This window comes from Cucurbita pepo, chromosome LG04, assembly GCF_002806865.2.
Source record: "Cucurbita pepo subsp. pepo cultivar mu-cu-16 chromosome LG04, ASM280686v2, whole genome shotgun sequence".
NCBI lineage: Eukaryota > Viridiplantae > Streptophyta > Magnoliopsida > Cucurbitales > Cucurbitaceae > Cucurbita > Cucurbita pepo.
In genome coordinates, this window is record NC_036641.1 from 9,832,353 (window position 1) to 9,845,845 (window position 13,493).

Genomic DNA, 13,493 nt, shown 5'->3' on the forward strand with positions numbered 1-13,493 from the left:
TTAGGTGTATTTGAGATGGGGAATTCAGATTCAGCTCCATGTTACTGGGAATCAGTGGCCTGCCCTCGGTCCTAGATTCAGCCATTTATGTATATATATATAATTTTCCAAGTTTAAAAATGATCTATTAATTAATTTCTCGGATTTTTCACAATCTGAATGTCCGCCGATCACGTTGCTTTCTGTCCTGTACAAGATTCTGTCCTCTGTTTTTGTCTAATTATATTTTGAACCTCCAACGTCCAAGTTAAGTTCATCTTCCTGAAAATTTTGACTTACTTTGACCAAATTTGGACTGTTGTTTAAGCGAAAAGATTGGTTGAACATCCACCAATTCTAAGAACAAATGAAAAGCGAAAAGGAATAGTAAATAAGATATGGATTGAAATAATAGTAGAACTCGACAACCAAAGAGGCACAGAAAGGAGTGCAGCTTTAGTTGAATTATGGAGTTCGTCCCTATACATACATTTCTGCGCTCTGAAACAACATAAGAAGCTTAAGGTTCCCCTGCAAATTCTACTAATTTTTATTGCAGAGACTAAAAAACGATGAATTACATAGCAATGTGAAAAGAAATATAGAATTTCTTTCTCTCTGTTTCTTCAACATGGGATGGAGTTTTACGTTTGTATTATTGTTTCTCCGTGGCCGATGAGGATTGACCAGAGGGAGAAGATTTGATCAGGAATGAAGCTCAATGGGGGAAATCGCAGGTGGGGAATTTTTGGGAGAATTGGCCGGAGAGATGATAAATAATTAATAGAAGGGTGGGGGTGGAGGAGAGGCGTAGGGAACTCCGTAGATTGGAGGCAGTGGGCCACCGTATACTGGAGTTGGAGGCGGCGGTGGGCTTTCGTAAATCACTGGAGGTGGGGGTGAGGGAGATAGTGGCGGATACACGCTGACCGGAGGTGAAGGTGAGGGAGGAGATTGATATTGCCCCGGTGGTGGTGGTGGTGGTGGTGGTGGTGGGGAGTTGTAGTGGATCGGGGAAGACGGCGTTGAAGACTGAGGAGGCGGTGGTTCTGAATAGTGAGCACCTGGTGGGGGAGATGGAGGTTTTGTGCAGGGGAGAGGGGACGGCGATGTATGAACAGGGGGTGGGGAATAAACAGGTGGCGGCGGCGGGGGGGAGGTGAAGTGAGAATCAGGTGGGTTTGGGGAGTAGGATGGAGGGGATGGTGGATATGGGGATCGTGGGCAGTAGACGGGAGGTTGGGTATTTGGCGGCGAAGGGAAATCAGGGAAATGTGGTGGAGGCGGAGTGTAAATTGGGAATGGCGGTGCTGATATTCCAGGAGGAGAAGGCTCAGCCGGGGGAATGTGGACATATGGCGGCGAGGAAGGAGAGGGCTCAGTCGGTGAAGGTGGAGATTGCGGAGTATGGGCTTGTGGTGGCGATGATGGTGAGGGCTCGGACGGCGAAGGACCAGGGGGAGTGTGGCCTTGTGGCGGTAATGATGGCGAGGGTTTGGTTGGTGAAGTTGGAGTTGGGGGGGTATGACTGTGAGGTGGCGATGGTTGTGAGGGTTCAGATGGTGGAGTATGACCTAGAGGCGGCGAGGAAGGTGAGGGTAGTGACGGCGGAGAAGGACCTTGATGTGGTGATGAAGGTGACGGCGCAGATGGAGATGGAAAATGAGGTGGCGATGAGGGGGTTGTAGGTGTAGTCGGAGATGAAGGCGACGGAGCAGATGGAGATGGAAAATGAGGCGGCGATGAGGGGGTTGTAGGTGTAGTCGGAGATGAAGGCGACGGCGGTGGCGATAGTGGAGGAAAATGGGGCGACAATGGCGGTTCCGTCGGAGTACCCGGAGACTGAGACGGCGACGGAGGTGATGACGGCGCCACTGGTGACGGGAAAGACGGAGGAGACGACGGCGCCACCGGTGATGGAGGCGAAGAGGGCGAATCAGCCGGAGGGGAAAACGGAGAAGAAGGCGTAACAGACGAAGAACCGCCGCATTTAAACGCATTACAATCAACAGGGTTCGACAAAAACGAGTTACATTTCCCACTTGGGCGCTGCATTGGCCGTCCCGGTAAGCAATTCCTCCGATCACTGAACTCCGGAACCCTCAAACACTCCGGCGGCTCACCGGAAAAGAAGTTATTCGAGAACGTAAAGTTCTGAAGCTTGGGCAAATCGCAAATACTCCCCGGAATGTTCCCAGAGAGAAAATTATTAGCTACATTGAGTTGCTCCAAACTCACGAGCCCTCCAAAAGTCTCCGGCAATGGCCCCACCAACTGATTTGAACTAACATCGAACACTGTCAAGTTCTTCAACGCCCCAATTACCGGCGGCAAGCAAGAATTTAGTCCATTGTTCATCATAATGATCTCATTCAGCCTCGTCATGTTGCCCAAGCTCTTAGGCAAACACCCATGGAAGTTATTGTTGGCCACAACAATCACCGACACCGGCGAGTTCCCAAAATTATCCGGCAGTTCGAATCTAAACCGATTATGGTTAATAAAAATGGCGTCTAAATCCTTATCAAACAGCTCTCTGGGTACACTGCCTTCAAATTCGTTAAACCTCAGATCCAAAAACTTGAGAATCGGAAGCCTGAGAACCACATCGGGAAACCTCCCGGCGAACCGATTATTACTGAGATCCAACTCGTAAAGCAACTTGAGACGGTCGAATTTGTGAGGAACAGTGCCGCAGAATCTGTTGGAGTTGATGTGGAACAATGCTAGATCCACAAGCAAACCGAGCTCCTCAGGGAGGTATCCGGCAATGTCGCCGTGATTGAGATCGATGCCGGCAACAGTACGAATGTTGGGGTTGTCCAATGCGGGAGCACAGTAAACGCCGGTGTAGGTGCAGACATCAGATCCGACCCAATTAGCTGTTTGATTCAGAGGGTCGGACAAAATGGCGAGTTTCCAAGCCTGAAGTGCAATGTAGGCGTTTCTGATCCTTTCGTTTTCGAAAACGAGAGATGGGTCGACGGTAACTTCCTCGCCACGGTCGCCGAACTCATCTCGATAGTACAGAAGCTGACGCTGCCGGATATAGAGAGCTTCGGCGTCAGAGAGGGTGCCATGGCCGACGGTGGCGGCGGCGAGGCGGAGGAGAAGGAGGAGGAGTGAGAGGTTTAAAATGGAGTTGAAATTCATTTGGAATGAGGCATCTGAGTGGGCAGAAAAATGTGGGTTAGTAGGGAGTAAAGAAGGGAGTGGGTTTTAGTAGGGGATTTTGAAGGCCAAGGCCAAGGCCAGCTATTTAACAGCTCAACGGCCCCCCACACTCTCACACTCTCACACTGTTTCTTTATTTCCCACTGTTAATAATTTTTGTAANAGTTGTTTTGCATTTCATTGTTTTAAATTATTTTGTATTTGTTTTTTTTTTCTTTTTGGAAATCATCTATGAGAATGTTTTTCATGTGTTAACATGTGTAGCACATGACATCAATAAAGTTTAACCAAAAAAAAGTTATATAAGAATTAAATTTTTGTTCAAATTTATGAGTTTTTAATACGATTTAATTTTTTTTGTACAGGTTTTATATATTTTATACATCAATTTTTATTTAATTATTCATTCATAGATTTTGATTGAATTATATAATTATAATTTAGGTATGTAACTCTTGTTGGTGCTACTAAAATTCGAAGGAGATTTTATTCTCGAATACCGATAGTTGATTCCTATTTATTCGACAGTCTGTCCAAAAGCTTAGCTTATTTATTTATCAATGATGGAAAAGAATCAATATTAAAAGTGATTGGTGAGTTGTGTTTTGTTTTTGATACCCGTCTTAATCAAACTATTTTGTTTATTTAATTTTTTAAAAGTAAAACATCTTAAATATTAATTTAATTTTTTCAAGTTTTTTTTTTTTTTTTTTGGAGTATTGATGTGCACCAATATAATATAATAATGTTTTCGGTGTAAAATTAAATGGATGGAATCATAAATTTAGACAAGTACTTATAAAGTTTTATAGCATGTTATAAAAAATTTGTATTGAAGGTGACAATTGAAATCATATCTCGACTCATTTAAGATTGAGTTGACAGGTTCAGCAGCTTTCTAGCTAATAAGTTTTATATTTGAACTCAAAAAGGTTTTTCAGATTAAATAAATATTAAATGAAAAACTTAAAGGATAAGCATTAAAATAAAAGTAAAAAAAAAAAAAAAAAAAAAAAAAAAAAAAAAAAAAACATTTAGAAAATGATTACTCTTAACGAACAAATAAAGTTGCTTTGAATTATTCAAAAATAAAAAAGTAAAAAGGAGGCGAGAGGGAAGGAGTGAAATTACGAAAATACCCCATGTCAGAGTCAGAAAAGTGTCAGAGTTAATGAACTCCTGTCACCGTATCAAAATTATTTCATTTTAAAAATGAAATTTTGTAAACCGTTCCCGTAAGGTTAGTGTTTCCAGAGAGCGCGTGGGGTTCACATTCTTAAGACAGCCATGTGAGAAATTATTTGTTTTTTGTAAGAGATTGTCGAAGTTCATAATTTTAACGCGGTCGAATATACGGAAAAAATAATTAAAAAATAAAATAGGTTAAGAGTGAGATTAATTTTATAATTTAAAATCCTCATTTAATAATTTATGTAGAGGTTGGGCGGGAGCATTTAATTCCTTCATTCAATTAACATTTAAAATCACCATGGCCATGACATGGATTCCCAAACACATACCATACCATGGCCCATGGAAAGGTCGGTCCCATCATGAAAGGTTTTTTTTTTTATTTTTTTTTTTAAAGAAGAAAATCTGTCCACGTGGACTGTCACCGCCAACGCCGTACGCGCTCAATGAGCCCAAATCTTTTCGAATGGCCCAATTGAGCTCATTTTGGGCCCAAATCTCTTCCCATGGCCCAATTGAGATCATTTCCGACTGGCTTCCATTGAAATCAACAATTAAGATGCAAACATTTTGATCAATTATTTATTAAATTTCGAAGCTTTGGGGTTCCTCTGTTTCATACATTTGGAAGAAGAAGAACCTCAAAGAAAAAGGAAGATTTTACATTATGATCGTGTTGTGCATGTGATGCCATCTGCAAAACTTGTATCTACTAATTTATTTCTTTATTTGCTGAATGAAACTCTCATCTGGAACTGAAAAGGCAATAAAAAATTCCAGATTCTACTGCACCCATTTGCTTATAATTTTATACCCGCAGCTCCACTGCGCTCAATTCCACGTTATCATCACTTGGATTTGTTTTCTGTGGGTTGTACGCCAAATCTCTGCACCTTTCCACTCCATCGTCTACTGACAAATAGATGTTTTCTTTCCCGATCGTGTTTGTGAATTCTGATGCTATCATCTTCTCCATCACTACGATTCTTGGGTTTACAATTCCCATCTGTTTCTCAAATATGAAATTCGCAAGTTTTCAGTGAAGGAGATGGAAAAATGGATTGGCGGGTGACTGAGAAATTACCTTAACTCCGTTTGCTTGCAACAATCTGCGAATTTCGACGAGTGTTTCAATCCCTGTCATGTCGATTGATGTAACTCCTGCACGAACAAACAACTCAGTGAGTGATAGATCAAAATTGTTGGGAGTGGATGATTTGGAAGGCAGGATAGTGGATTCTTACCACTCAACTCCAGCAGTACATGGTGGACGGTTCCATCTACGGAATCGTACTTGGCATGCTCATCACGAACCCATCTCAAAATCCTAATGAGAAAACGCAAGAATTCGGCTGGTTAATCCGAGGCATCATGTTTGCAGGTAAACTGTTTGATAAAATGCGTGAATGAACTTTCACATTACCTTTCTCTGATGTAGTTGGAGTTGGCATAATAAATAGGGGAACCAAGTTGAAGAACAATGACTCCAGGGACTCTCATTGCATTAGGATACTGCTCCACGTCTCTGTACAAATCAGTGTCTGGTATTTTCCCAAGCTTGCAAGTTGCTGGTCTAGCCATGTAAAGAAGAGCTCTCAGCAAAGCAAGACCCACCTGATAAAGATCATTTAACACAATCCAATATGTAAGGAATTTTGAGCTTTGAAACTCCCTTGTTATGTGATGACAGAAACTACTGACCGAAAGCATTAAGCCAACATCCATGCTCAATAGAGCAACGCCCAAGAAAGCAGCCATACAAATGCAGAAATCGAACTTGTCGACCTTGAAAAGATGATATATTTCTTCGTATTTGATCAAACCAAACATGGCGGACATAATAATGGCGGAAAGGGCTACAAGAGGAGTGTAGCTGAAGAGAGGAGCTAGAAAGAGGAGCGTGAGAGCCATGAAGACCGCCATTACTACGTTTGACATTGCTGTTCTACATCCAGCATTGAAGTTCACTGCAGTCTTTGAGAATGGCCCTGAAAGGTAAAAATGTCATTTCATTTTGAACTGCTCTTTGTTAGAATGTAATTATTAGTTTAATTATTACCAGTGGTTAAGTAGCAGGAAGTGAAAGATCCCACAATGTTCATCAAACCGAAGGCTACCATCTCTTTGTTGCCATCGACTTGTTCGTTTTTCATTATTGCAAAGCTTCGACCAATTGCTATTCCTTCCTGAGATGGTAAAACCATGATGAATTATGAAAGCTCAGAGATTCAATTGCGAGAGACAGAGAGAGAGGGCTAAGAACTTACAGCCAAAGCCACAAGGCCAGTGATGGCACCAGCTTGTACCACAGCTGGTAGGTATTTTGGGTCAAAGTTCAAGGAGTGAATAGAAGGAGGGTTTATTCCTTTGTTCAAGCGACCCACCTGAGGTGAAATCAAGGCATACAAAATGAGAAAGACAGGTGTTGGTTCAGAAACTCCATTGATTGTGGCTTTAAGGAAAGAAATGATACAGTTAAGATTCCATGCTGACTTCCATGGACGAGATATGCAACCAAACACCCGACTATCACTGTCACCATCGGAGCCATCGCTGATACCCAAAACAGCTTCGGGTTTCTATCTCTCTGTTTAACCAACCAAAAACAAACAAACCCATTTGTTTTCACCGACAGAACAGAGATTGAAAAGGAGAGAGGAGAGGAAAATTTACTTACCAGGTACCTAGTAAACTGGAGGAAGATAAGGAAGACGACGCCCGTGACAGCACTTTGCCATCTCCACTGAAATTTGGAGGGAAAAAAAGAGAAAGTTTTAGGTCTGTGTTTGAATTCAAAAGACAGGAAGTTAAAACAGGAACGGGATTTTAACGAACCTCACTTCTAAGGGAGAAAACGGCATGGAGTACCGAATAGACGTCGGTTTTAGAGGTGAAATGAGTGAGTCCGAATATGCCTTTCAGCTGTTGCAGGCAAATGATCACAGCTGTTCCTCCCATAAACCCTATGATCGTTGAATGCGATAAGAAATCCACCAAGATTCCCAATCTGTCCAGTTTCATTCAACACGCAATCAGAAATTCTATTTTATAAAAGAAAGAAAAAAGGATTTATGGGGTCGCACCGTAGAAGCCCTAAGGCCGTCTGCATGACGCCGGTGATTAAGGTGGCTGTTAAAACCAGGTGTAGATACAATGTGGGGTCTTCTTCCGGCGACGCCACTTCTCCGATGATTTCCGCTATTAGCAACGAACATGCCGCCACCGTACCCACCGCCAGATGCTTCGAGCTTCCAAACACCGCATACACAAGCGGTGGAACGAAGCTCGAATCTGCACCCACATAATTAATTACTCTAATTATCAGAATTCCAATACACACCCAACTGGTTAATATCACCATAAAGACAGATAGAAAGCAAATAGTTAAAATTTTGAGATAGATAGATGGGACTCACAAAGGCCGATGATGGGAGGGAGGCTGCCAAGCTTAGCGTAGCTGATGCCTTGGGGGATGGCGAGGCTGGTAATGGTAATACCAGCGAGCAAATCATACTTAAACATATTAAAATTGTATTTAGGAAGCCATTCCAATATGGGGATGAAATACTGGACGGCCTTTCTGAGTTGGTGCGTCGGCCTATCATCACGAAACTGCCTGAAGGGATCATCGGGATAAAACGTCTCTTTCAGATCTGATTTCAGCCTGTTCACGAATGGTCTTGGAGCAGCAAAGTTCACATGTTGTTCACTTTTCAACGAACCCATCGGAGAGAAACAAAAAAACAGAGGAATTAATGTATGAGAAGGAGGATTTAGTTTAATATATACAGGGAATGTTGAGTGGAGATGATGGTAAATGGATAAGATAAATAAGAAGAAAAAGATGGACGAAATAGAGAAGCGGAACAGAACAGTTAACTGTTTTTAAGGAATGGGAAACAGATGTAATTAAGTTATGGGGATTTCTTAAACTTATCAAAACCGATTGTTTAGAACAGGACACGGTTGGTGACAGTGTGTTGTATGAAGACTGGTTTTCTAATCTGGGACAACCTCTGGGTTTTTGCGGGATTACAAGTTTGTGTGGTGATCTATGATAGTGGAGTCAGCGGAGGGAATTCCATGCAAAATGAAGGCCACATTCCTTCTTTTGCCTGCACAAATTTAACAAACATTGCTCCCCGCCATGCAAATTTTAAGTTTACACCATAATATTAGTGTTAAAAAAAAAACACCTTAATTTTGCCTAGTCTAACTACTCAAGCATATAGTTAACTGTAGGCTTGAACTGTTACAAATGATGTCACGGCTAGAAAGACCAAACATTAGGCTGGGTGCCAGCGAGAACGCTGACTCCCAAGGGGTAGATTGTAAGATCTCACATCGGTTAAAGAAGGGAACGAACTTATGAAAACTTCTCTCACACTGGACACATCTTTGTGTGAAATTTAATCATTTTAGTCACGTAATTATTTTTATTTTTTATAGAGCAAAAATAGAATTTCAAGTTAGTAAGTTTATTCCAATATTCTTAGAGTAACCAACAAGAAAGCTGATTTAAAGTGCAATAGGATTTAGGAACTATACAATAAATTTATCTTTTTGGTCCTTTAAATAATTCTCTTTTTGAAAGATCTTTTGGTACCCAAAATTGGTTTGAATTTGATTATCTTAGAAATAATCATAATACATTTGAAATAAAATTTGTGTTTTTTAGATACAATATAATTTAACTAAACAGCTATAAAATTATTTATTGTTTCTCCAATGTCCATTGGTTAAATTTTATAAAAATTATATAATATTCAATACTATATTAAATTTCAACTTGAATTTTTTCCCAAGAAAAGAGAGGACAAATACAATTACATTAAGGATCATATATTCATAGAATTTATTTATCACATTATCAAATAAAAAAAATTGGAATAATATCAATCCTTATTTAGGTCTAAAAATATATATCTTTCATACCACCTATTATTAAGAAAAAAAACACATTTTCAAAATATATTTTTTTTTAACTCTTATAGAATGGAATTAATTAATTCATTCATGTATTAAATAACAAAAAAAAAAAACAATAATTATCTATATAATTAGTTTAATTGCTAGTTAAATCTTAAAAGTAATTCTTTTATCACTGAAAAGATATTAATAAAGGTACATAATTTCAGTTCATAGTAATAAAAAAAAATATGGTCACATACGTGTTGGATAATATTTGAAAAAAAGGTTAGTAGTAAGTCAAACACGTTTTATTAAAAGTAGAATTTTTTTAAAAGAATCAAAGTAGCTTAAAAAAGAACCTTCTAAGATGCTTATCTTCCTTCCAAGAGCATCTTAGATCGTTAGGTTGTTCTCGATTACTTCGAACCAAAATGGTAATCTATTTATATAGATGATTAGATATCTATCAAACAAACCATCTTATCGGAATAGAATACAATTTAAGAAAATAATTTTTTTTTTTTTTTTTTTTTTGAATAATATGTAAAGCATTTGATATGGAGGGAAACAGAAAAGGGGCTTTGAAAAGGAAAGAACATAAGCTTTTTCAACAAAGCCTCCAAATTAGTTATGGAATATTTATTTGTTTTGTAATATTCATTTGTTGCTATGAAGGAAGAAAATTTTGATATCAATACTTCCATCTTTAGGAAACAGTTAAATTTTGTTCATTTAAAATACCTTCGACATATACGATCATTTATATCAACCTAATTTTCTATTTTTTTTTTACAACCTATCTCAATTATACAGTTAAGTAGAGATGTTCATTTAACCGGCCATTTCTCAAACGAGATGAAGAATAATAAAAGGAGTACCAGAACAGCTTAAGTCTACCGTTAACAAATATGAGTTTGCTTTTCCTTTCGGGCTTTCTCTTAAGGAATAGGTTTCCAGACCCTTTATAAGAAATGTTTTAAGATCCACCCTTTTAGGGGCAAAATGTTCTCGCTGCCACACCGCTTGTTGTCTGGCTCTGATACTATTTGTATCGGTCAAAATCTACCGTTAGTAGATATTGTCCTCCTTGAACTTTCCTTTTTAAGCTTCCCTCAAAATTTTTAAAACGTGTTTATTAAGTAAAAATTTTCACACCCTTATATAAGGAGATGACTAAGAAAGGTTTAAAATAAATTTATTCCGAGAAAAAGATAGAAATTTGAGAAATATTTGAGTAATTGAGTAGCCATTTTAATTTATATATTTTTAAATATCTAATTTTAGCTTGAATATTTTCAATAAAATTAATATTATTCTATTTTTTTTAAATAAATATCCATTTGTATTAGAATTTTGGTTCTTATTTTGAAGTGCTGAATGGGGGGAAATGGTTTTCCTTATCACCAACGGTAAAATAAAAAATAATAATAAAAATAATACAAAATTTTAAACTTCTAAAATAAAATTTAAATTGGTAGACGGAGTGGAGGGAAAATATTAGCGAGAATCCAATGTCCGGACAACCCGAAGTCGCTTTGGGCCCGGCCCAATGTTTCCTTTAAACGCCGTTGACTGTATGCTTCCTACAGGCGAGTCGGCGGCCTAAAAATAACTTAACGGTAACAGAACAACGGCAACTGAATTCAAAAATCCACAGTGCACCTAATATTTGAATTTCAAATTTGAATCTCACAAACCCGTAACGGCCATTTCCTCTCTTCTTACTCTCCTTATACCTTATCTTTCTCCTTAACTCCTCTTCCTCACTCCCCGAAATTCCGCCATGGCTTCTCTCACTCCCGGAATCCTCTTGAAGCTTCTTCAGGCCATGAATTCCAACACCAGAGTCACTGGCGACCACCGTTCTGCTCTCCTCCAAGTCATCGGCATTGTTCCAGCCCTCGCCGGTTCCGAATTATGGCCCAATCGTGGGTTCTACATCCAGCTCTCTGATTCCCTTAATTCCACTTACGTCTCGCTTTCTGATCGCGAAACAGATCTCATCCTCTCGAATCGACTGCATCTCGGCCAGTTCGTTTATGTCGATCGTTTCGAATTTGACACGCCAGTCCCACGTGTTTGCGGTATTCGTCCGATTGCAGGGCGGCAAGCTTCTGTTGGAAGCCCTGAGCTACTAATTGCGAGGATTTCGGCTTCTAAGCGTGAGTTTGTGATTCAACCGGTGACCGATTCGGATCAATCGGCTGATCCTATTGCTGCATTGTCGTCTAATCAGAAATTGGAGGAGTCTCAAATTAGTGAATCCAAGAGTAATTCGAAGACTGGAAATGGTAGAGGGAGGCAAGCCCTAGCTCCTCGAGATAATGTACAGATTGAAAATGTGGGGAGTACTGAAGGGAGCAAGGTTTCTCTTAAGCCTCAGAGGTTTTCTTCCCCTGCGTCAGGAAAAAGATCTATGTCAGCCGGAAAGAAGAATGTGGCGGTGGTTGAGAGAGATCCTTCACCAGCTGGAAAGGGGAAGAGGTCGGCTTCTCCAGTGCCCTCGAAATCTGTAGTCCCGAGTTTGGTAGCTGCACGTGAAGAGAACCGGGTGAGTTCGAAGGAGGCCGCCATTATAGTTCCTTCGAGGTATCGACAGCCATCCCCAAATGGCAGGAGACAAGCTTCTCCTAGTGTACGTAGGGCTTGTCTTTCACCGGCAAGAAGGTTATCAGGGGGTTTGAAGGTCTCCCCTCTTTTGGCAGTTGCAGATTCTTCCAGCAAGAAGAAGATGACTAACATAGCTTCTGGGATTTCTAAGGTTTCTGAGGCACTTGTTGGGTCTGCAAAATCGAATAGGAAGAGCTGGGATGATCAATCAACTGTCTCTTCTACCTCTGATGAGCACAGAGAAAGTGGGGTTTCAAAGAACAAGCCAGATCTACAAGCAATTCTTCGGACCCAGGTACAATCATTACACGTCGTTGATAACTAGAACCCTTTCCATTTTTATATGATGTTGTTGTCTTCTCTAGGCTGCCATTTCTAGACGATTGAGTGATGTAAATGATCATAGACCCAAGAGTGACGATGTGCAAAGAAAAGAGAAAAAGAAGTCCTTCAGTCCATCTAAGTGCGATGCTCCAGATGAGAGAAAATTTTCGGGTCTTGGTATCACTGTTCACGATAAGAAATGGAGTGATGGCAGTGTTCTAGTTGATGCAGCTCCTGCAAATCTTGTTAAACTTGCAAAGGTTCGAATTGAGATTGTAATTTGTGAGTTAAACTAGGGAAAGAAGTGTGTAAATTTAGTGTAAAACTTGGACTGAGGTTGTACTTGTTGATGTTATCAGGAGGCTATGCAAAGGAGAGATACTGCTTCTATAGCTGCAGCTGAAGCGTTGGAGGAGGCAATTTCTACTGAATCCATTATAAGGAGCATAAGGTATGCATTACCCACCTTTCCATTTCTTAGTGTTTGATTTGAACTGAATTGTGATTTGAACTTCCGTTTCTTTCCAGCATGTTTTCAGAACTTTCCTCTACGCACAAGACTGGAGACCTTTTGCACGTAGTGGACCAGTTTTTCATGATCTATAACGATGTTGTGAAATCAACGGAGATTGCAGAATCAGTTTTTGGCAGCCGGAATGGCAACAAACCTTGTGCCATTCCGGAGCAATCCAAACCTGCCTCCCTCTGGGTTGAAGCCGCCTTAGCCACCAACCTCGAGATAGTCTCACTTCTCACCAGCCAAGACAAAGGCTCTCTGCACAAAAATGGATCAAAAAGACAAACTATGGAGGCCTCTTCAGTTCCCAACTCCTCCATTGCAGTGGTGCCATGGAGTAGAGGCCATGGAATGAAAGAGACCGTAGAGCTTGCTATGGAGTTGCAGTGTGAGATGAAGCTTTGGTTTCTTAAGTTTGTGGAGGATTCCCTTGATGCAGGTTCAAAGGTGTTCAGAGAAAGCTCTGGAGATGGTGTTAAAACATCGCCTCCAATCCCAAATCGTGGCTCCATTGCATCGGTTTTGTCCCAGTTAAAGCGAGTTAATGACTGGTTGGACCGTGTAGTTTCAAAGCGAGATGATCCTTTGAAAGAAAAGGTGGAAAGGTTAAAACGAAAGATATATGGTTTTGTCATCCAGAATGTTGATTGTTGATTCTTAATTTGTGTCGAAATCTCATCATCATGCTTAAGAAGAAGCATGTTTCTTAATTTCTCAGTTATCTTTATCTTTAAGCTAAATGGGAAAAGTTCAAAATTTTTATTGTATTTCTTGTGCACATTATGTT

At 40.1% G+C, this 13,493-nt stretch overlaps 3 protein-coding genes across 3 annotated transcripts; 1 reads left to right on the forward strand and 2 right to left on the reverse strand.

The window, feature by feature from the left end:
* Positions 1–360: 360 nt before the first annotated feature.
* On the reverse strand, positions 361–3,221 carry LOC111793741 (leucine-rich repeat extensin-like protein 4). Its single transcript, XM_023675767.1, has one exon. The coding sequence runs from the start codon at positions 3,130–3,132 to the stop codon at positions 760–762; it is 2,373 nt and encodes a 790-aa protein (XP_023531535.1). The 5' UTR covers positions 3,133–3,221; the 3' UTR covers positions 361–759.
* A 1,677-nt stretch (positions 3,222–4,898) lies between these two features.
* On the reverse strand, positions 4,899–8,510 carry LOC111792260 (probable sulfate transporter 3.5). Its single transcript, XM_023673620.1, has 12 exons — positions 7,761–8,510; positions 7,428–7,635; positions 7,180–7,351; positions 7,022–7,087; positions 6,818–6,931; positions 6,612–6,728; positions 6,404–6,530; positions 6,046–6,332; positions 5,768–5,958; positions 5,589–5,671; positions 5,429–5,505; positions 4,899–5,350 (listed from the first exon to the last, which is right to left on the reverse strand). Exons 1-12 carry the CDS (start codon positions 8,068–8,070, stop codon positions 5,153–5,155), a joined length of 1,950 nt encoding a protein of 649 aa, XP_023529388.1. The 5' UTR covers positions 8,071–8,510; the 3' UTR covers positions 4,899–5,152.
* A 2,461-nt stretch (positions 8,511–10,971) lies between these two features.
* LOC111792318 lies at positions 10,972–13,473 on the forward strand. The gene is made up of 4 exons (XM_023673703.1): positions 10,972–12,160; positions 12,231–12,449; positions 12,549–12,640; positions 12,718–13,473. The coding sequence occupies exons 1-4, from the start codon at positions 11,039–11,041 to the stop codon at positions 13,358–13,360; spliced, it is 2,076 nt and encodes a 691-aa protein (XP_023529471.1). The 5' UTR covers positions 10,972–11,038; the 3' UTR covers positions 13,361–13,473.
* Positions 13,474–13,493: the final 20 nt, after the last annotated feature.

What these genes read in the sequence shown, in the direction of transcription:
- LOC111792318 (XM_023673703.1), top strand. Translation starts at nt 11,039, where the DNA reads ATGGCTTCTCTCACTCCCGGAATCCTCTTGAAGCTTCTTCAGGCCATG. An exon ending in AAGCAATTCTTCGGACCCAG is followed by an intron (nt 12,161 to 12,230) that starts GTACAATCATTA and finishes TGTCTTCTCTAG; the next exon opens with GCTGCCATTTCTAGACGATT. An exon ending in TCCATTATAAGGAGCATAAG is followed by an intron (nt 12,641 to 12,717) that starts GTATGCATTACC and finishes GTTTCTTTCCAG; the next exon opens with CATGTTTTCAGAACTTTCCT.
- LOC111793741 (XM_023675767.1), bottom strand. Translation starts at nt 3,132, where the DNA reads ATGAATTTCAACTCCATTTTAAACCTCTCACTCCTCCTCCTTCTCCTC.
- LOC111792260 (XM_023673620.1), bottom strand. Translation starts at nt 8,070, where the DNA reads ATGGGTTCGTTGAAAAGTGAACAACATGTGAACTTTGCTGCTCCAAGA. An exon ending in TTCCTGCTACTTAACCACTG is followed by an intron (nt 6,333 to 6,403) that starts GTAATAATTAAA and finishes TTTACCTTTCAG; the next exon opens with GGCCATTCTCAAAGACTGCA. An exon ending in ATGTTGGCTTAATGCTTTCG is followed by an intron (nt 5,959 to 6,045) that starts GTCAGTAGTTTC and finishes GATCTTTATCAG; the next exon opens with GTGGGTCTTGCTTTGCTGAG.